This window comes from Tiliqua scincoides, chromosome 4, assembly GCF_035046505.1.
Source record: "Tiliqua scincoides isolate rTilSci1 chromosome 4, rTilSci1.hap2, whole genome shotgun sequence".
NCBI lineage: Eukaryota > Metazoa > Chordata > Lepidosauria > Squamata > Scincidae > Tiliqua > Tiliqua scincoides.
The window spans coordinates 115,154,472-115,178,415 of record NC_089824.1 but is presented as its reverse complement, the minus strand read 5'-3'; the positions used below and the strand labels follow the sequence as shown (position 1 = coordinate 115,178,415).

Sequence of the window (23,944 nt, the reverse complement as noted above, 5' to 3'; positions counted from 1 at the left end):
CATTCAGGGAAAGAGAAGAACATTAATACATCACAATATTGCTTTCAATTGTGCACTGCAAAAGTAATGCCATCTCAAACACTGCTAGTTTGAGATGAATTTATTCAAAGACATACGGGAGGATAAATGCTAAAAGTACAACAAGTAGAAGAGGAATTACAGCTTGTTTACCTTCTATAGAAGGGGCCTGGTCCTGAGCTGCATACAGCATCTCCTTGAAAGCCTGACAAATAGGAAAAGGAAAAGTTAAAATGATAGCACAGAAACATTAAGTAAAAGTACCAATCTTAAATCAAGCAACAGCTGAAGTCCTTTATCTATGAAGCTTGACACAAAAAGGTATGGAATGTCAAGCTGAAGCCAATATACTTATTCACAATACCAAAAGATACAAACATCATGCACTTACTGGAAGCATTTAATATAGGAACAACTTGTCAACTTGATAGGTCTCCAGCATCCTCCATTTCTACATATCTTTATTCAAGTACTTAATCCCAACAGATTACTACAGCTATAGGGAAGTGAAGAAATCATCTTCAATTTTATTGACAGAAAACACTGCAATAACATCAATTTTAAAGCAATGACCATCACTGATGTTCATTGATATTTCCTGGCAGAGTTCCCCAAGTTGCAACAGAGGTAGATTAATTCAATCAAAAATTGATGAACACATTGCAACCATGTTTTCCAAAGCTCAAAACTATTAAGTCAAGAATTTCTGGTTACAAACATAGTTCTGCAAACCAAAGTGCCAATGGTACTGTAAGAGGATGCAATACGTCAGCTGGCAACAGAACCTCTCTCATCCTTAACCTAAGGTATTCCCCATTAGCAACAAGTTCTGAGGAGGGAATGTGGGTGAAAGGTCAAGCCCCTTCCCATCCTCCTATGACCCACAGCAGCTGCTCTTCTACTCCCATCCTTTTCTTCCAGTTGACAACTAGTAGAACGAACAAAAACCCTCAAGGGGCTAATAGGGGCCCAGGGCAATCAATTTCTAGTTCTCCTCTCTCCGAACAGCCCCAACCATAGGAGAATGCTTACAATGCCAGTTTACAACAACTTTCTACCAGGAGGGGCAAATGCCCCAGGGCACCACCTGGGGTGGCCCTATGACTCAATCCCCGCCATGGTCTCCCCAGCCCCCAGAAGGCCTTCTGAGGCCTCAGGAAAGCCTAAAAATGTTGTTTCTGGTTTTTGGCGAAAATTAGAAGTGACATTTTTAGGCCTTTCAGAGAGGCCTTGGAAGGCCTTTGGGGGCTGGGCTTCCAGACATGCCCAATTGGGGGGGGCATTTTGTAGTCCTGGCCAGTACTGGGACCAGGATCACAATTGTTTAATACTACTATATTAAAGATGAAGGTCATATTTCCACAAATTTACAGTGTGTGCAAAAATATAAAATATTCTGTACAGGCAAGTAATTTAAAGCACAGTGGAAGAATCAAGATGTTCTTCTGCAGTGGTGGTTCAGCAGTATTATACATTACAACTGAAAAATAAGTGCTAGTCAAGAAAATCTTTCCTACTATCACACTGCCATTTGGAGAACTGCGTAAATATCTGTTTTGGACCTGTGTAAAGACCTTGACCAGTACTTGCACACCCAGCTGCTGAAACAGCTGGATAAGCAGAGTTAATTATTCTCTTGCTTTAAACTATACTATATTAGCAATTTGCCTATTATTCCTCAGGACACAACACTTTAGTACTTTCCAAGGAGAGCACATTCTGTACATGTTTACAACTCAAACTAGGGAGGCATTTTAGCATTTCCAAGAAACTCTGCCAGGGATGAACCAAATCTGGGTGCACAGGATTGTGTAACAATCCTCAAGAGGATTAGGAAAATTACTACTAGATAAAAAGTAGGCAGAATCAGTTAAACTTTATTATTTTTAATTATTTGCGTCCTAAGCAAAACATAACTAAAACAAAATATTGTTTAATTTCAGAAAATTGTTTACACATGTTTGTTTTTGGATACAATAGCTGAATTCTCAATTTCTTCCTGTTTAAGATACAAAATTAGATATGACCTATAGTTTCTTCCTTGTAGTTAGCTTAAATACAGCTCAATAAATTTTAAACATATATTATTCCACCATTCCACCCCTGAAGGGATGGCCTATCAGGCAGCTTACATAAATTGTAACATTAACAATTTTAACATAAGAAGAGCACCAACAAAATCAGAGAGATGGGCCAGAACATAAAAAGAATGACAGATATAAATGAAATGGCAGCTGGAAAAGGCAAGCTTCTGTAGCAGTTCTACTGCAAACTGAGCTACACATGCAATGAGCAAGTGGTGGCAGTAGGATGACAAAAAAAGATGCCTTGCCATAACCACAAAGGCAGCAATGATTTCAACAGCACTTGAAGTGCTAATACCATTTTGCAGGAGTCAGCTCCCTGAAGCATTTGGTGGGCTACTGTGAGATACAGGAAGCTGGACTAAGTGGGCCTTTGGCCTGTTCAGTAGGGCTCTTCTTATAGGCTGGACTGCAGTCTTAGTATAATGCAGAGGTCAATTTTCAAGGTCCCTTTCTGTCAAAGATGGAAACAGCAAGACCACTTCCTGAACTCCATTCTTAATACTCCACACAGACTACATACACAAAGCACAAGACTCCATTTTCAAACTGTCACCGCTTGCTGCTGTGTTAGCAGTATATCCTACACAGAATTAGGTACACTGAAGTCCTCTCATTACAAAAATCTTAGGCATGTCTCAGGCAGGGTGACCAGATGTCATAACCACAAAAAGAGGAGAAGGTGCCCCAAAATGTAGGACATACAATGTAGGACATGACAAAACAAAAGCTAAAAACACTAGTTTCAACTAAGCATATAAAATATACAATATTATACACTTACTAAATTTAGAACTTGTGTTACATGTAATTCATTAATTACAAGAAGGCTATGCACTGTCTGCAGGGGCCTGCTCACAAGGAAAAGGAGGTCATTTAAGTTCTTTTCCAGGACATGAGGCTAAAAAAAGGAGAACATGTCTTGGAAAAAGAAGACGTCTGGTCACCCTGGTCTCAGGTGCAACCCAAACATGCAAAAACCTACATGTAAATTAGCCTCCCCCATGAAATAACCGCACATTTGGAGTTATTGAATGCATAGTCACAAACTCATGTAGCTTTCCGTAACCATGAATTTTGAGTCCTTGGAAGAAGTAAGACAGCTTCCTAGACCAACTCCCAGCAGAGCCCTCCTTCACCACAGCTAATCCCCTCCTTGTTTTCAGACTTCTAGGTCGGTCACCTATTTACTTGTGGCAAGCAGGACAGCAGCAAAAACTACTTTTTATTTACATCTTATGAATATTTCTATTTCACCTGTCCACACTGGCATGTACTTCTGCTTGATCTTTCACTCTGTTTGAGATCAGAAAGGGAAGTGGGAAGCTAACAGTGCTTCATTTCTCTTCCCACTGGAGGGAAAGGATGCCATCTGTTTATATTACCTTAGGTAGGTCTACCCAGAAACAAGTTCCATTGTGTTCAATGAGGCTTACTCCCAAGAAAATATGTATAGGGGTGCGTGTGTGTAATTATATACAGAACTGAGATCTGCCTGAGTGAGAGGCTGCTTGGGTCACCACACCTATAGGCCTACTCTGGAGCCCAGTCTTATGCCTGATGTGCATGCTGGCACAGAAGACAGCATTTGAATCCTGCTGTCACCGGCAAGAGTAGGACCCTTACTGTTCTTAGAAGGGCAAATATTTAAGCTCCCACCCATTTCAGCAGGCAAGTACAGCTGGGCAAAATGCAGGCACAGGAAATCTGCTAAGGATGACTGGCAGTATAGGAGGAGGGACTAGCATGGCTTTTGTCTCAAAGACAGACTCGGATTGCTGTGAACATGTGATCACAAATCCCACATGGTTGAAAACATGGATGTCACCCACATTTTCCCATGGAATGGCTCTGATCTTCTAAGAAGCAAACAAGGAAAAACCAGCAGCCACAATTCTAGAAGAAAATAGCAGCACAGAACATATCTACAAAACTATTAATTGAAGTATACAGATTTGCAAAGTAAACGCAAACTCTAAAGGACATCTGTGACAGCTGAACCCACAAAGGATCTTTCAGTTTGAGGAGCTGAGTAACTTATTAAGCAAGTCACTGTTTGCTGATCTACATCTTGTTCCTAGCAAACTTGTATTTGCAGGACGATGCTGTACTGCTGCGATTTTCAAACTCTCAGGGAGTTTGAAACCCGCAGTAAGTCTTTGCGGGGGTGGGGGGAGGCGGCAGGGGCAGGGGGAAGGCAGCGACGCAACCCCCAGGATCGCATCGCTCAGGGGGCTGCAGGGACTAGGGTGCACCCTCCAGTCCCTGCAGCAGCTGTCCCTGGGTGCAGGGAGCTGTGCACAAGCACCTGCAGGGCTCCCCAGGTCAGGGAAAGTGAAAGTGAAGAGATCACACTCTGCCTCCACTAAACTGGAAGCGGAGCGCAATCTCTCCACTCTCACTTTCCCTGACCTGGGGAGCCCTGCAGGCGCTTGCGCAGGGCTCCCTGCATCCAGGGACAGCTGCTGCAGGGACTAGAGGGTGCACCCCAGTCCCTGCAGCCCCATCAGAAGGGAAAGTGGAGCGATCGTGCTCTGCTTCCGGTTTAGTGGAGGCGAGGTGCGATCACCCCACTCTCACTTTCCCTGACCTGGGGAGCCCTGCCAAAGGTTGAGCAGGGCTCCCCGCACCTCCGAGAGGCTGCAGGAGGCTTGGGCAAGTGCATTCAAGCCCCTGCAGCCCCCCTGAGCGGCGTGATCCTGGGGATGGTGCAGCTGCCTCCTGACTGCCCCCACCCCTTAAGGGGAAAGGGACCAGGACCCTCAGGCTAGGGCATTGGGACACCCCAGTTTCAATATCACTGCTGTACTGCATGAAGCCTTTCAAATCATAAGCGCTCCATAGCAAAAGCACGTTAGCCTCAATATACTCTCCCCCCCCCAATCTGTATATTTGCTGTACAGATTTGCACTTATCCATACCACACATATTAAGATCATCCTTTACCCATACTAAGATTTTTGGTATGCAGTCTAAGAAGTGGCTGTGTGAGAAGCACTGCCTGATGGGTAGTACATCCCCATGCTTTCAAGGCACATAAATTACACACTCCTTTTAACAGTGTGTTGGTGTTGTGTTTCCACATATTTTTAGCGATATGGATCCTAAAGGACAGAAGATGAAAAAACATGGGAAAAGTGGAAAAAGGTACTACTTAACAGAGCTGCTCATAGTTTGCAACTAAAACTTGGTGCCAGCCTCATTATGTGATGCTAGAATTTTTGAAACATTTTCATCATCACCTTTAACTATTGATGATGTTCATTGTTCTTAATTGTTATTCTATTTTATCATGCCACACAACTTTTGCCTATGATCTTAGGCATTTAGGGTGATTTTGGGGTGAACTTGGAATGACTCTGAAAACTGCTGAGAGTTTTTTTCCAATTAAAGCAATACTTTATATCTGGACTTTTGCTATAAGGTAAAGGTTCCCAAATTAGGGAATTGCGACACCCCAGGCAGGGAAACTGTTGCTACCCCATTAAGGGGCAGGGTAACAGACAGCAGCAATGCAATCACACCACTGCCAGGAAGGGAAGGGTTTTTTTTTTTTAAACCTGGGGGGTCACAATGGCCCTCCAGAGGATCTGGGGAACAGGCTACCCCCTTTGCAGGCCTCCCTAAACCTCTAAACTGGTGTTAATAGAGAAAAAAGCAACTTCCTGTTTTGCAACAAAAGTTAGAAGTGGTTTTTTTTTTATCTCTATAGCGGTTTAAAAGTGTGGGAAAGGTTGCAGAGGGGGTCACTGGCTGACTGGACCCTCTGGAGGGACATAGGAACCCCCAGGTAAGTTTTTATAAACCCTGTCCTCCCCCTGGCAGTGAGATCAAATTGCCACCCCATTCTCTGTAAACACTTACCTGTAACCTCTGCTAAAAAGGCAACCATGAACCTGACTTTCAGGAAAAAAATAGGTACAGATAATAAAGGGAAGAATGTACTTCTATGCCTTGTTGTTACTCTTCTAAACACTAAGAAAAACCACCTGAAGAGTAGTAAAACGGCACAAGTAAGAGAACCAGAATTGCTGTCCACTGAGCAAGACTAAATTTAAAAAAAATCTTGCTAACTTCACACCTTGCAACAGCAATTCACACTGCCAAGCTTCAAGTAGCACTGCCTTTGCACTACTCATGTTAGGAATTGCACCACTCTTTCATGTTCCAAAAAGCATTTTACATGTTCTTTGGTTAAGATAAGGTAGAAGGGTGCATTTCCACATTTTTATTTTAGTAGCATCTGAAGTGGTGTTAAGACCGTTTATATAAAAGCAGAAAGGAGCAATTCAATGTTTCAAACTTGAACTAAAAATAATAAAGACAAAGACAAATTATTTTTCTAGCTCTTCAGAAGATAAGATGAGCTACTATTAAATGAAAAGAACAAGTAAATATCATATCCTTGCTTGAAAAATTAGAATTTCAAATCCTAAAAGCAGGTTTTCAAGGCAGCTTAAAGGTAAAAATACAACATTTTTATTTTTAAAGCTTTTAATCTAACGTTTTTCTGGAGAAAAGGCAATTCATAATAAAACCAGAGTTTTATCGGGGCAGACCCCTTTTACACAATGTTCTAAAAATTGATGAGGATATGTTTTCACTGTGTAAGAGGTGTGTGGCAAACAGTTCATAGTTCTCATGTGGTTCTACATGCCTGTATTACAGTTCTCATGTGTATTATAAATAAGCTCAGTAAAATGCATTCATTCATTCATATAAGTTCCATCTTTAATGTATTCATTTATGTATACTTATTCAAATATGAAATGTAAATTAATTTTTTTCCCAGCCCCAGACACAATGTCAGAGAGATGTGGCCCTCCTACCAAAATGTTTGCCCACCCCTGCTATACACCCTTGCCTGGAAGTTAACTCCCACTGAACTTCTGAGTTAATACTGTCCCATTAGTAGCTACTATGAAGTGCTAAAAATAATCTAGCTTTTGTAACTAGACAAAACCTTGAAACTATTCAACATTACCTGCAAAAGGATCAGAACACAATAGGTTTGGGGGAATGCTATAACGGAAATTCTAACAATCAGGGAACAGGAGCTTCTGCAGTCCCTAGTGTTCCTCGCACTGTCACATTTCTCCACTCTTCTACTCACAACCAATCTACTACACCAGTGCTTCTCAAACTGTGAGTCAGGACCCACTAGGCAGGTCAAGAGACAATTTCAGGTGAGGCCCCATTCATTTCAATATGAGTTTTATTTTTAATATATTAGACTTGATGCTATCGTGGTACGTGACAGCATCTGGGAAACAGATCTTCACTTTGAACAGGTTACTATGTACAGGCATCCATGACTTAACAACCTTCTACCTTATGGACCGCATATGGACAGTGATCAAAGCACAACAAAGAGGCTCTTAATGCAAAGAAGCAGCAATCTCTAGTTGCCTGTACAGACAGCTAGTTTCTTGCAGGGAGTGTGTTTACACAACAAAGGCACTAGATTGCACTGAACGTTTACTTAACCTAATTGCATAACAATGGGGATTGGAGAACATGTCCCATCATCAAGTGGCACACACCTGTATATGCTTTTAACAGCAATAGTCAGTGGGGTTTACTCCCAGTTAAGTGTAGATAGGAATTTTTTTTAACAGATTAGCAACTGCTTGGGTGGATTAGGGGGATTCTTTTTCATTTAAAATAAATTTTTAAATTTACAGGTATAAACCTAATTATCAACGGATTTTTCACCCATGGTTTTATCTCTATGTGATTAGAAGGGCCCTTTAAAAGAAAAAAGTCCTCTAACAGTAGCCTCATTAATGTGAGAGAGGGCAGCCAGCTAACAAGCCACCATTCATTCTGTCTACAGGCAATTAGAACAGCTTCACTCCAAGGGAAATGACCCCTCCCTTCCCCCTGAGCATGTGAAAGAATGCTAAATGGCAGTGTTTATCACTTCCTCCATTCTTCCGCCGCCGCGCCCCCCCCCCTGCACTAGTGAAGGGAGGGATTGCTGCCTCAAAGTGAAGCCTTTCTAAGCTCCTGGAGAGAGTGATTATCTACTCAATCCATTACAAAGGTCAGCAAGGCTGTTTTTAAATCACTGAGCAAAAGGACATTGCTTTTTAAATAGATTTGCTTTAATGCAATTTGTATTATCCATGTCAGTTCTGGGAACAGAACTCACAAATAATGAGACTCAACCTATATACTGACTGCTAACTTTCAATTTGGTTTGATTATGTCATATGGGACTGTCACCTAGGCCCAGCCCAGGTGGCCTGGAATCAACCTGGAGCAGGGCCCTCCTCAGGGGTAAGGGCCTCCTCAGGAGCAAAACAGGAATACTATCAGGACTGGGACCCCAGCCAAGTCCCTTCCCCGGGAGCAGGCCCTAGTGCCTCCTGGGAGCAGTCAGCAGGCACGTGGGCAGAAAGGGCAGGGCAGGAACAGAACAAGGAGAGCCTCATAAGGAGGCTGGGAGGCCTAGGGAGAGGGGGCTCCTCTCCAGTCGGGAGAGGGATCACAGAGGAGGCGAAAGGGGGTAGCCACCCCGGCCTCATCCAGACAACCGAGGCTCCTCAGGGAACTCGGCTGACCTCAGCCCTGGAGAGAAGGGCCAGGGGCTGGGAACCTCCAGACCCTAGTCACGTCTGGGGTCCTGGGGTAAAAATCGGAGAGGCGAGTCTACAACAGCCAGGACCCCATCTCAACAAAACCCCTTGGAGGCCAGGGATTCGGGGGGCAAGACCGGAGGTACAAGGGGCCCTCCTGCGGACAGATGAGCGGACCCCCAGCCAAGGTACGGCAGTTCGCGGGAACCCGTACCCCTGGCCGACAGACAGCAGCGGGAGAGCCCGGCCAGAAGCCCCCAGGGGTCAGGCCGGTGTGGGGAACGGGCCAGATGTTCGCTGACGCCACCAGTCTATGTAAAACAAAGGGGCCTGTGACGTAGCAGGCCCCATGAGTGTTAAGAACTTAACAAGAGTAAACCGGCTGTATAAATCCACTATATCTGCCTCACATGCTTCTTTCCGCCGACGACCGGCACGCATCGTCCGGGTAAGCCTCCGTGCTTGGGCACACCCAAAGGGGCGGGGTCTCCGCCAGCCATGGATGTCACAGGGACATTAAAAATTTTCCTCCTTGATGATGTCACTTACAGCCACATCACTTCCAGGTTAAAGACACCACTTCCAGTGGGTCCCAACAGATTATCATTCTAAAAAGTGAGCCCTAGTGCTAAAAGGTTTGAGAACTACTGTATGACACCAATCCAATTCTTGCCCAAATTTGTGATATCAGCTCCAAAAGATACTATGTAAAATTATGTAAATGCTTTTGTGCAACATTAAATCCAATACTAGAACTTGATATAGAATGATGCATTGCTACTTTACTTGCAATTTCATTATAAAACAATTCAAGTAGAGCGGTTCAGCGATGACACTCATGTTCTGCAACACCACCCACGTGTTGCAGAACATGAAGGAAAGAGGAGATCAGCATTTCACCAAAACTGGGTACAAAGTTAAAAAAAACAACTTTGCTTTTGAATGAAAAAAGAAGGCAGCAAAACATGCTGTCCGTCAAAGACATTGGATTCCTTAGACATCTGGTTTTTGGAACCTCAATGAACTAATGCTAATCTACAGTAAGACATGCAAACACCTGCCCCCATGATCCTCCAATATACAGTCATTTAAAAATATCAGTTACCCTTGTAGCTCACTAAGCAGGACAGGTCTGATGCAGATGTGTAGAATTCTATTTCAGTATCTCCAGATGTTTTCCCTTGTGTCTTATTGGCGTTGTAAATTAACCCCAACACTTCATGACAGGACAATTTGGCTAAGAGCGCAATCCTAAGCACATTTGCGCCACCTCTGGTGTCCGCCAGGCCAGTGCAAGGACGTGTGCTGGTCCATGGAGGCTCTTTCCAGCCTCTGCACTGACAGACCCAGGTAAGTTGTGACAGCCAAGCTAAGACAGTGCAGGGGTCTGGGGGAGGGGAATGGGGAGGGCAAGGAGGAGGCATTCCAGTGTGGAGGGAAGAGTGCTGGATTCTGACCTCATTCCTAGGCAGTGTGGCATGGCTCTGGGCTGCTCAGATCTGCACCCCCTTTTAGGTGGTGTAGATCCAAACAGACCCATTGCGGCAGCAGCAGCTCTACCAGAGGTAACCCCTTGTCCCAGGTTGAACCACTTTAAGCTCCAAACTTGCGCTTGACATAGGGCAGGCATTTTGGCATCCCTGTGCCAGCGCAAGTTAGGATCACACTGTAAGTTTACCAACTCCTGCATATTCTGACTTTCTTGTTTCTCTTACTGTACAAATTTTACACTTAAACCTCAAATCAAAACAGATGTTTAGCCAATCTGATTGCATACTACTTCTCATGTGACAACAAGCAATATAAATTGTCTATGCATTGGCATAAGGAGTTTGACAAATCACACTGTTTATGTTCTATATCACAAACATTAACTGAACTACAGATATCTTGGACAAAAATACCTGTCATTTAGAACTCGCTATGTAACCTTTAGGCTGAATATCAAATACTAATGAGCTAAAATTAAGTGTGTTAGTGACAAGGAGTGCTTCTAAAAAAGTCACAATTTGCAATAAAATTGTCAACTTTTGATATTCAAGTTAAAATAAGCCAACTCAGAGCCCAATCCTGTGCTCAGCGGCACAGCTCTGTGCTGCCGAGCACAGCATGTTTACGAGCCTCACCACCGGGCTCCAGCTGGTGCTTCATTAGCGCGGGGCGTTCGCCCAGCTTCCGCAGCTTGGTGGTCTCCTGAACCGCCGAGCAGTGGCACAGTGGACGGGGGCAGGGAAGAGGTGTTCCAGGCAGGGGGTGGAGAGGCGTGCCAGGGCGGGCAAGAGGCGTGCCGGGGAGGGAGCGAGGTGGGTTCGCGGAGCTCTGCTCTGCAGGATCCAAGGCTCTCGCGTAGGGCTCCGCACTCTACATGAGTGCCTTTACCTTACCGCCAACCTTTTGGTCGGCAGTAAAGTGAGTAGCCCCATTGCAGGGCTGCTTACCTTACCTGGGTGAAGGGGATGAAAGTCCCCTTCTCCCAAGGCGCCTCCTGTGGTAGCCCAGCAGACACAGGATTCGGCGGCAGCCCTTCTCGGTGCCGCCGAGCCTAGGCGCCCCAGGCAGCTCAGGATTGGGCTGCCCTTCATGGAAACCGTCAATCTCTTCTTTCAAGTCTGCTGTCCCCATACAGATTCAGTCAAGACAAATACCTTTTTTATAAGACTATGAAGAACAAAACAGCAAATACCTTCCTGTAACAAAGTACCGTACAAGGAAAGAATGACTGTGCATGCGTATTTATATTTATATATACACACTCCATATTTAGGTATCATTTTTGTGTGCAACGAACTCAAATGCTACCCATTTTCTTCCCACTGAATTAGAAAAACCCAATTTCCTAGGGTCCTCTTGTTGTTAGTCCACATCCTAATCCCATGCAGCTGCTCTGTTAACTAATTACAAATAAGATACATCTGAAATAAATGCTTTCATTCACAGCTTCTAAACTGATTTATAATAAACAGCCTAAGGGCTGGCCCACTGACCAAAGGCCCCTTTATGAGTTCAGGGGAGGATATGGCAGAGACCCCACCCCTTTCATTTTCTCACCTCCCAGTATGCTCTGCTCCTTGGTGTCATTTTACATATAACCCAAGTAGAATAAGAAAGATGTGTTCAGGGTAGCTGGAGGAGAGAAAGGGGATATGGACTCCATGCCTCAACTCATCCCTGCCACGGGGGTGGGGGTGGACAAAAGCTGTTTATGCTTTATCGGGGGGACAGAAAGGTGGTATTTTTTGGTTCGCTTGGGTAGTGGGCAAGGTGTGACCTCACTGTAATGCACACTTTATCAAAATACAAATTCTACTGTACCTGTTAGTTAACCTCACCTATGACGGAGAAGGCAATTCTATGACAAAGTGACCTGAACCATCCCAGCAATGCACCATAGTAGCATACACTTCCATCCTTTACTTTCATCTACAACTTATTCCCATCAACAACTTATTCTCAAGACCCAACTAAAGTCTGTGTTGCAGCTCGGGTTCATGCTTAAAAAACACTTTCAGCCTTGCAAATATTTTTTGAGATAGTATTTGCTCCACCTGCACCTGCCTAGATATACAACTGTTTCAACTACTACTAGAGACAGAAAAGATTACTGTAACTATTGGACTTTGTATTAGGTATATAGTAAGGAGCAACCATTAGGGAATCACCATTAGTGCCTCCTTCTACATTCAAGGCTATAAGAAAAAGAGCTTCTGTCTAGCACTAGTGAGGCAAATCTATAACAGTCTGCTTAATTCCTCCTGTACTCCATTTGAGGAGTGGTACAAAACTGCAGACTTGGGGGGGAAGGGGTTCACATCACACACACACTTTAACATCCAGCCTGTTGAAGAGTTCTGGAGGACTCAAGAGCTCAGTTAAGTTTGAGTCTATTTGAGTTGGACTAATAAAGCTATTACCAGATTGCTGTGCTTTGACTTCTCCCCCCTCCCCCACAATGGACTAATGCATCTTATCTGCTTTTAAAAATATTTTATAGATATCTTTGAGATACAATGCCTCATCATGAGCTTAATTCATTTTACAAAAACTGCTCATAAGAGAACTCATACAGCAAACATGTTTTTTCCCCCCCAAAGAATCCCATGTTATATAGCAGGGGTGCCCAAACTCTGGCCCAGGGGCCACTTGCAGCCCTTGGAGACTCCCAATCTGGCCCGCGGGGAGCCTCCAGTCTCCAATGAGACTCTGGCTCTCCAGAGACTTGCTGGAGCTCATGCTTGTCCAATGTGAGTGCTCTCAGTATGAGGGTGACTGTTCGACCTCTCACCTGAGCTGTGGGATGAGGGCTCCCTCCACTGCTTGCTGTTTCACATTTATGGTGCAGCAGTGGCAGCAAAGGAAAGGCCAGTCTTACTTTGTGCAAGGCCTTTTATAGTCCTTGAACTATTGCAAGACCTTCATTCATTCATATAAGTTCTATCTCTAATATATTCATTTATGTAACTTTACGTAAATTTATTCAAATTTAAAATGTAAATTAAATCTTTTTTTTTCGGCCCCTGACACTGTGTCAGAGAGATGTGACCCCCCCTGCCAAAAAGTTTGGACACCCCAGTTATACAGTAATGTCCACTTAGTTACTGAGCCTAAAAGTTTTCCCCAAATATCCAAAAAGTAACCCAAGAAGTGCACAGAGTCATACCTAATTACAAAAACAATTCTACTCAACTATTTATGTAATTATCTTAAAGCACTTCAGCACAATAGTGTAACCACTAGTTAACACTTACCAAACAGTTGCTATCTCTGTGATTTACAAAGGTGTGGTGGCGGGTATTGGTTTTTCAGTGAGCACAACACATTGCAAGCAACACAGAAATTAGAGAGTACAGCATGCAGTTCCCACATGCTACATCACACTGTTTAGCACATGTAAGCAGCACTTTATGAGCTGAAATTTCATTTACAGGTATAAGTTTATACACCTAGTGATAGTGAAACCTCATAAAGCGGTTGCTTATATGTAACTGTACTTGCAATTATTTTGACCCCATCGCATCCTCTTCTCATCAAATTATTTTGACCCCTTCACATCCTCTTTTCATCAAATTCATCATGACCTGCTTCTTCATGCCTTGCACACACCACAATATGGGGTGGAAGCATTATTAAACATCATAACCAGTATGGGTTATTTTTAACGGATGAAGGCAATTTAAGAGCATGCTTGTTTTTGGATACCGTTTTCTTTCTAGAGCATAAATAATAAAAGGGAGTGATCCAACAGCCAAGTGAAGGAAGGCCATTTGAACGGGTTCCCCACCCCAGCACAATTTTCATTGTTTTATTAAATAAATACTCTCCTTCTTCTTAGAAATCTATGTTCTAAGCATCTTATAAAACGATCCAACACACAGCATTAAAATGAGAACTGAAACAATTATATTAACAGTCTTAAACATATAATTAAGGATTGAAACATTCGTTCAAATATGTTTGCAATTCCACCTAAAAGTGGGGAAAAGAGGGGGCTTCCCAGACTCAAAATGTCACAGAGAGCAGGGTTCCAAAATCTTAGTACTACCAATCAAGAGGTCCTGTCTCACATTTTGGCTCACAGAACCTCCACCTTCTCTCTGGACCGAGAGCAAGACCTCCAAAACTGACATCAATGATTGGACAAGTTAAAAAGGGAGTAGGTTTTGGGATATTCTGGTTCCAGGCTTTTTGTTATTACTAGTATTAAAGATTATACAATACTTTTTAACGACCTAACATAAGAACACAAGGGCAACCCTGCTGGATCAGGTCAAAGGCCCATCTAGTCCAGCTTCCTGTAACTCACACTAGCCCACCAAATGCTGCAGGGAGCATACAAGACAACAAGAGACCTGCATCCTGGTGACCTCCCCTACATCTGGCATTCCAAGGTAGTCTATTTCTAAAATCAGGAGCTTGCACTTGCACTATCATGACTACCCAATGATGGATTTTTCCTTCAGAAATTTGTCCAATCCCCTCTTAAAGGTATCTAGGCCAGATGCCATCACCACTTCCCGTGGCAAGGGGTTCCACAGACTAATTACCTAGATACTTGCCTACAGGGTGAGAAATTTTTGCCAAGTAATCAAGTTGAAATTATCACCTCGCCTTATCTCAAAGGTCAATCAGAGGGCAGAGCTTTTCAACTCCATCCTGTCCTCCTGTCCTGAGCAGTTGCATTTCAATCAGCAGGCATCACTTGATCATTAGAAGCAATTCAGAGATCATCAAAGAGCTGTTAATTTCTATGGTAACACCCAGGGAAATTCCAGTAAAAGTTTCTTCCAGAGAAAAGGACTCAACCTTGTTCCATTTTGCAAATGCTGTTGCAGCCTGCTTGCATTTGGCAGAGGTCTGTTGTTTTTTTTAATATGTCATCCTCCTTTTCCATTTGAAACAAAGTTCTAGACTACAATTCAGTGCACCATTACTTAAGAACGACACCCATGGAAAGCAGTGGGTCTACTTCTCAGTAAAAAGGGTTGCAACTATTTGCAGCTGCACTTGCTCATCTCTCTGCGGTGATTTGAATTGCACACTCCCATTTATGTGTTATAACTTGTATGTACAGCTTCTGGCTTAACACACCAGGCACTTTAAAGGTGGATTTGATTCATAGTTATGCTGCAGTGGCTCCCAACTTTTTTCACTTGCATATCCCTTGGCAGCCCATTTCCATAAATTGTACCCCTCATATTAGCAAAATGTTTGTAATTAATAATATGAGCCCTCATCTCCTCTATATGAAAACCCATACTTCAGGTATTCACCACAATATTTTCTCTTTCTATCTGTCTGAAGAACTGAGGACTCTGCCTTTGCACTGTTTTGCACCAGAAGTGGCCCGAGAATTTCTTGGTGATTGATCACTTTCCATATTATGTTACAGCTTTTTTACTATGCTGGTTTTCGATCACTGGTTCACACATGAATTGATGACCAAAAACCAGCTATTGGTGGGGCTATCACAGCCAATTTGCTACCTCCCTTCCTGCCTTGCTGGCCCTGAAAGGCATTCTACCTGCCTTTTTCTGCCATTATTCCATTTTTTTCAAGTACACCTAAAGGTCCTGTTGAGTGCCCTGGGGTACACGAACCCCAGGCTGGGAACCACTGTTTTACCGGTATTGCTTACAGTGCACTTACTCTGACAGTGTTTACAAAAAAGTGGTGAAGATCAGAATTTTAAAAGAATAAAAATGTATCCTAAGATCTTTTACTATGTTTTTAATAAATTAGAGACTGTAATTCTTAGGTAACAATTACTGGCAGGTTATTTTTGTTGCCTCAGGTAAAATCAGACAGAACTATAGTCAGACACCACCCTAAGTTTAAACCCCGACTTATCCGAGGGTCATAGAAAATTCCATGACTTTTGGCTCAAAATCTGCGCTCAGCTTATCTGTGAGATTGACTTATAGGCGAGTGCCTGCGGTGCATTCTGGGGGGAAAATATTTTCTTTTGTCTGTCCTAACACTCAATTTTAGTGGATGTCCTCCACTTCTGGTATTATGTGAGAGGGAAAGGAGCGTCACTGTATTCATCCCCTACAAAATTTTGTATGTCTCAATCATGTCATCGTCGTCCCCCTCTTTCTAGACTGAAGAGCCCGAAATGCGCCGAGTAGGATTGGGCCCCAAGTCTTTAAACCATCTATATTATGTAAACACACAAATTCGCAGTCCTTGAATTTCTTTACATTTGTACATGCTGCCATAAAATAAGACATACTACCCACATATTTCTAGGAATAATTGTGTGAAGTTTTCTGATCTCTATACAATTAGCTAAGAATCTAATATGCTACATCCAGGGCTTCAGTTGTTAAGATAGTATTGCTACATCCAGGGCTTCAGTTGTTTTATAGTATGTCACCCTTCCCCCAATTCCAGTGGCAGTGAGAACTGCAAGTCGATTCTTAAAGTCTACAGACATATGCATTTATTGATTGTACATGTTTCTCCTTTGAGAATCTAAATGAGAATTCCAGGACACCAAATAATGCAGGCGAATGTAGAATCTAATTCAACAAGATCCAAGTCTTACTATTGTAGACTCTTGAGTGAACATTATCTTTGAAACTCATGAATTATTTTGTGTGGTGCTCTTTTCCTCTGAGTAAACAAAATACATACAGCTGAATGATAATCACTTCCAAACACGTACCTCATCCCAATGGGTTTTTTGTAATAAAAACAAAAATATGGGAGCTCTATTTTTAGATACACAGTAGCCTTTAACACATCAAGATATGTCAAATGGATATTAATATTTAAGAGATAGTCACAGCGCAGTCCTAGGCATATCTACTCAGAAGCAAGTGCCATCAGGTTAAGTAGTATTTATTTCCAGGTAGGTGTATAGGATTGCAGTCAGCCAATCCAAAATGTGACTACTCAGAAGTAAGTTCCATTGTGAACAATGGGGCTTATTCCTAGAAAAGTGTGAACAGGATTGCGCCCTAAGCCATTTAAATAGCCTTTCCCCAAAAAAGAATTCTTCAGAAACAACTTATACTATTTCACTAAGCTCAAGTAGTTAAGTGTACGTATTACCAATGCAGAAGCTGTAGAAATACTCTCTGCTCCTTCCATGGTGAGAGAAGGGCCTATCTAGCTAAAGCAGTGGTTCTGAACCTGTGGTCCAGGGACCACAGGTGGTCCGTGAGACCCTGAGAAGAGGTCCACGAGATCTCAGGGGGAAAAAAGATGATCACCTATGATTACTCCCAGTCTTTTGCCAAGTGAAAGTGTCATGGACCACTTAAGTGTCAGCTGTGGTCTGTATGTGGTCAATCCTAACCAACTTTCTACTGCCGGTGCTGCAGCAATGCAGCCCCCCTCCAAAAGGGAACAAATATTCCCATAACTTGAAGAGGCCTCTGTGATCCTTTCCACAGGATGCAGTGCATGCCCCATTGGCATGGCTGCACCAGCACTGGAAAGTTGGATAGGATTTGGTCCTAGGATAACTGTTGATGATAGGGCCACCATTTGGGGTGATTTGTACAGTTCTCCCAGAAATTTCTCCAGAACACAGCTGGTTCTGAAGAAAAATCTTATATGAGAAGTGAAAGAGTATTATATTAGAGAAAGGCTCACAGGAGACAACATAGTGAATGATCAACTATGACGGAAGGAGGAAAGGAAAGTGAACCTAGTAAAGCCACTCCACATAAAGCTGAATCCATCTAGCCTCCGAAATACTCAGAAAAGTTGGAGTTCAAACTATGGTCAGACAAGCTCTTTCGTATAATTATTTCCAGGATTCTTCACACCCAAGGACAACTCTTCCCAAAACTCTCACACAACACCTCAAGTCCAACACACTTCAGACTGCAAAATTCAGAAGATGAAACTGAAGAACATCAGTAAACAGCAGCCCAATACCTGACCAGAAACTGACAGCATGAACATCAAACATGGAACATTTAAGTGTCACAATGAGAGATCAGCAGGGACCCTGGTATGGTGTGCCCCCTAGCTTCCTTCCCCAGTTCTTAGACAGAGCCTTTCAATGTTTTGTTTTTCTTGTGATCTGTCAACACGGGTACCCCAACAAAGGGACTCTGAATCCAGATTGCAAAAAAGCAGCCAAGCCAAAGAGAGGGGGCTGCTCGCCCAGAAGCGACTATGCTGAGTGCACACACCAGATCAGCCTCCCGAAGGGGAGCGGGAAGTGGGTGGGGACGTGCTTTTAGGAAATGGGGCAAAGGCAGCTAAAAACGAAACAGGTGGGGGGGTAGAAATCAGGGTTGTGTTACCCCCCCCCCCAGCACCGCAGATCTCGGTAAATATGAATGAAGCAAGGAAGCAGAACCAGCCACCCCACAGAGATGGAGAAGCCCAGGGATTCCATAGGCAGGTAACAGCAGCATGCGGCGCAAGAGGACGACCGCGGGCTTGCCCTGAGGCAGGGAGGCAGGCGAGATGAGCTAAGGACCCGCCAAGCCCTTCTGCCCAGCCCACCTGCCCCAGGGCCGGCCCAGAACGAGAGAACGGGGGCTCTGCGAGGACTGCCACCGCCCCCCTCGGGAAGGAGCTTCCCCTCTTCCACCCAGCCCAGCCGCCTCCCCTCTCCCGCCAGCCACGTTCCCCCGCCACAGCTCCGCTCCGCCACCAGGTTTCCCGGGAGTGGCGCCTTCCCCGCTGCCCCCGCACGCCTCTCCCCAGCAGGTACCTCATACTGGATGTACTGCTTCCGCCACTCCGGGGTGATGTGCGCGGAGAGGTGCTCGGCGAACTTCATCCTGCTCCCGCCGTCGCTCGGTCAGCCCTGCGCTGCGCTGCGCGGCCCAGCCGCTGCCTCCTCCTCGGCTTCCTCCTTCACCTTCACTGCGCTGCCTCGGAGCCGGCTCGGCGGAGCTGCCTCCTGGCGGCGCTTCTGCTGGTGTCAACGGTCCGGGGCTGGTGCCGCCCACACCGCACATGAGCCCCCTCCTCCGGCTCCCTCCCCACAGCGCGGCCTCGCCTCGCCTCGCCCTCCCGCTCAGGGTCTCCTCAGCGCCGCCGCCCACTGCGGCCCCGCCGCCTTCTCCGGTGCGCCTGCAGCAACAGCGGCGCTCCCCGCCGCCATTTTCCTTCTCCTCACTCAGCCGGCCCCTCCCATACCAGGCCCACTTGACGTCATCGCCATGGTAACCGCCTCCCTCTCAAGGGGCCGAAGACGCGTGAGGAGGAGGAGGAGGAGGGGGAAGCGGAGAGAAAACTTCGCTATTAGCCACGCCCACATCCCCTCCCCGCACCCCGTCTTTCCCCCCCGCTCAAGGCCAGGGGGAGAGGAGAGGAGAGGCGAGTGGGCGTGGTCAGAACGCCAAGGAGTATCGCCTGCGCCACGCCCCATTGGTCGGCTCCTCAGAGGAAGCCTGAGGGGACACGCCCCCTCATTGGGCCCCTTTGCAGTGCATTGGAGGAGTGGGAATCGCTCTGTTGGGGTCCTTGACTGAGATCAGCAACCCAATCCTCTACGCACTTTCCTGGGAGTAAGCCCCATTGACTCTAATGGGACTTACTTCTGAGTAGGATTGGCATAGGATTGGGCTGTAAATTCAGAACCTCTGCGTTGATATAAGAACGCCTATAGAAAAGGAGTGCATGCTCCAATCCAGTGTTTCTCAAACAGTTTCAGGTGGGTCCCCATTCACTGCAATATTTTTAATTGACTTGATGGAATGTGACTGCATCTGGGGACATGTTGCAGACCTGTGTTTTGAACAGGCTACTCTATATTTTAACAATGATAGTCAATGAGTCTTACTCCTGTTCAAGTGTGGGCAGGATCGCAGCCTAGAATGGTTAAATATTTCTCTGCTGATGATGTCAAAATTGTGAGCCCTTTTAGATTGTGAGCCCTTTTGGGACAGGGAGCCATTAGATATTTGATTTTCTCTGTAAACCACTTTGTGAATTTTTTGTTGAAAAGCGGTATATAAATACTGTTGTTGTTGCTGTTGTTGGTACTTCCAGTCATGATGTCACTTCAGGTGATGTCATGATGTGTTCACTTCCTGTGGGTCCTGACAGATTCTTATTCTAAAAAGTGGGTCCTGGTGCTAAAAGTTTGAGAACCACTGCTCTAATCTATTTTATTTAGAACATCTCTTTTCCCATGTCAGTCCAAAGACTCCCAGAGGTGCTCAGTAAAGCTTTTTCAGCAATTGGTGAACAATTAACAAAATATACTGTACTGTGTTTGGTTGCATGGACAGAGCCAGTGTGAAACTACAAGCATGCATTCTGCCTAAGGTTGCCACTAGACCTTAATAGTGTATAATTTAGTAACTGTTGATACCTTTAATGCCCAATTTGCATACCTCTCTAGTTATGTGTAGTTCTAATCTATTCACTATGTACTTGTTGAATGAGATTTGGTATTCATAGAAATTCTTTCAGGACCTCTGTCACTTTCTTCAAAGCTACTGAAAGACCTATGTAGGATGGTGGCCCCAGTCCTATCCAACTTTCCAGCACCAGTGCAGCCACAATGCAGATCCAACGTAAGGGAACAAATGTTCCCATACGTTGAAGAGTCTGCTGAAATTGCATCCCCACCACAAGATACAGTGCACACCCCATTGTCATGGCTGCACCAGCACTGGAAAATTGGATAGAATTGAGCCCTGAGGGAGGCAATAAAAGAGAGACCTAACCCATGGAGATCTTTCATCAGCTCTTGAAAACATGATTAGTGGCCTGAGGCAACAATGTTTTTTAAATCTTTTGTAATTGTTTAATACAGTCCTGTCAGGTGCAGGCTTTCAGGAGGAAGGGAAGGGGAAGAACTGACCTGGGAGGAGGCGGGACTGGATTCGCTCCTGCTTCGCTGGAGCCCTTCATATTGGGCTGAAAAGCCTGACACAGAGGTTCTCTAGTCTGTGCCAGCAAACAGCCAGTGTAAATGTGAGAAGCCCCATTGCAGGGCTTTTCTAGGGAGACCTCCAGCTGTTTCCCTGCACCTGCAGGATACAGTGGTCACCATTTTGGCATCGCTCTTCCTCCAGGTGCCTGGAACCATAGGTTTGGGCTATAAGACCTCAGAATGTGTGCTTGAGACTGCAAACTTAAAATAGCCACAGTATCCTGGCTTTTTTCAAGAGAGTCGCCAGAAATGAACTATGTAGGTGCCAGGTGGGTGAGTAGTGGGAAAGTCATCAGAACATGAGATGGCTGAGTCAAGTAAGATCATCTTGATATACTATACAGATTAGAATGTACTTGATGTACTATATTACAGGAAATTATATACATATATGCATATGTACATCATGTACATATATAGGTTGTTGTTGGCATCCTTCAGACCATGGTGTCACGCTCTGAATGGTGGTTCTGGAACAGTGTCCTCTCCAGTGCGTGAAGCCTGGGTAAAGTAGGTATGGAGGATAGGCTGTTACCCATGCAGCAAATCCCCCCTCTCCATGTTGCTGAAATGGTCCAATGGAAAGGCAGAGGCCAATACGGTTGGTTCCAGCGGGGTCGCAGGAGTTGCCAGAACGTGACTGTGTTCAGCCATGAACTGCCTCAGGGACTCCGGCTCCGGATTTTGCCTTGAGGTTGACTCCTGAAGCCTTTTCCATAACTGGATGTAGCCACAAGGCAGTGGAGGTTTGGGATCAGAGTTTTCCTTCTCTTAGATGAGCTGCCTTCCCAGGCTGACGAGTCCCATCTACATGATGTACTATATTACAAGAAACTATATGCAGAAAAATGTAGAAAAACTAGTGAATTTTTACACTTTTTAGCTGAAGTGACATTTGAACTGGAAACATTTTAAGCAATAGCACAATCCTAGGCACGTCTACGTTTTAAGCAATAGCATTTTAAGCAATAGCACAATCCTAGGCACATCTACTCAGAAGAAAGTCTCATTGTGTTCAATAGGGCTTACTCCTGGGAAAGCATTATAGCAGTGGTTCCCAAACTTACCTGGGTCATGACGCCCCTGAGTCATGAAGACTTCTTTTCCCAGTTCAGCCAGGCACCACCATCTTGGATCTCACACAGTCTCACAAGATCCAAGATAGTGGCACCAAAATCTAACAATATTTCATAAGATCCAAGATGGCAGCACTCAAATTTCACGAGATTTGGGTACAACTATCTTGGATCCCACAATATTTTGCAAGTCAGTTTGGTGGCACCCAGGGGAACAGATAGGAGGGTTCCACTGGGGATATCCTGTGACACCCCTGTGAATGTGCAACTATGCCTGTCCTGATGCACACTTTGGGAACCTCTGCATTATGGGATTGCAGCCTAACTGAACACAAAACAGCAGCTCTTTTTTGCTTTAGTCTCTCCTTAAAATTTACAAGAGTGTACATGAGTAAATTTTATACGCTGGTAAGAAGATGACTTGTAAAGCAAGTCTGACAGCTAGCTCTCTCTTTTTACCAGTACTGTACTTATTTCTATGCAAATTTTTTTTAGTATTGGTATTACTTCCTGCTCAAGCAAACAAGGCACATTCCACTGGGAAAGACTTTCATAGCTCCCATTTCACAGGAAAACTTCCCAGTGGATTAATACTTGTATTAACTTGTAGCTTTTCATGAATCCAAGTAAAAACAAAGGCAGAATTTTTTTTTTAATTTCACTAGAAAGCCTCCCACTCACTATACTGAAGGAATTTAAAAAGTAACTTCAGAAGCATAAAACAGTAAGTCAAACCCCCTACATCTATATTCTTGCTTACCTCTCTGTTTTCTAATAGTTAATTTAGCTTTAAGAACAAACACTTTTTTCTTATTGGCAAAGTAATCAAAGGGCAGCAAAATAAGAGGGAAGCCAGTAAATATACACATTTGTGTATGTTTGTACAGATTTTTTAGACTTCTACAAGTGAGTACTGTTCTGACATGCTTGATGACCATTATTATAGTGGCAACACCACTATAAGATACAGTAATTGCGATCCTATGTGTTCCCAGTAGCAAAGTAGAAAGCCCTTGAATATCTGAAAGTAAACCTAGACATCTCTTTAAGCATGTGACTTGGGCCATTGTGCTGTATTAAACAAGTAGAAGGGGGCATTTAAGGGCCCAATCCTAAAGGCCCTCAGTTCTGGTGCTGAGCTCCAGCAACTTCCATGCAGGGGGCACTGGGTCCACCTGAAGCAATGGAAGAGCTCTGGGCAGCAGTAAGGTCTGTTGGGTTGAAGGGGCATTCTGGGGGGGACAGACGGACTGTCCCAGGAGGGGGTGGAACCAGTAGAGCAAAATAGCCGGTGCAGACTTGAGAAGCCCCATTGTGGGGCTTGGAGCTTCCTTTGAGCAGATCTCCTGCAGCCACAGTGGTGCCACTGGATGCAACAGTTGCCATTTTGGCAGCACTGCACCCAATGGTACCGCCGAGGATAGGACTGGGCCTTAACTCATCCCCATCCTGATCTGGATTGGCCATATTTGCTGCTTTTTGTCCTGGAGAACAAAGCTCTCATCATTCAAATATTTCCTGCATCATAGTGTGTCCTGCAGTAATATTCACCCATCTGTTCATTGTAGGGAATTGCACTGGAACTCTATTTTCAGTTATCGTTTGTCCTGTTCCATGGCCTCTGGCTTTTGATTCTACAATTAAAATGGATCATGAGTGGTAAAACAGTGTAGTTGGAGTGTTTGGTGTTTACTACGAAAGCAAATGTGTTCTTCATCCTTTTCCCTGGTACATGGTAGGAACTAACACACATCTGAAGATATGTGATTAACAGTGCCCCCTTTCTGTGCAGTGTATAATTATCCTATATCTTCTGAATGAGGATCACCT

The 23,944-nt window shown here is 44.4% G+C and overlaps 1 protein-coding gene across 1 annotated transcript in view; it reads right to left on the bottom strand.

The window, feature by feature from the left end:
• Positions 1-19,004, bottom strand: part of XPR1 (xenotropic and polytropic retrovirus receptor 1) — a 129,828-nt gene extending 110,824 nt beyond the window's left edge. Inside the window, exons 1-2 of the mRNA XM_066624007.1 lie at positions 18,861-19,004; positions 172-223 (exon numbers count right to left, since the gene is read on the bottom strand). Of these exons, the coding sequence (XP_066480104.1) occupies positions 172-223; positions 18,861-18,929 (121 nt within the window). The 5' untranslated portion in view covers positions 18,930-19,004. The remainder of the gene's footprint in view (positions 1-171; positions 224-18,860) is intronic.
• Between the last annotated feature and the right edge of the window lie 4,940 nt (positions 19,005-23,944).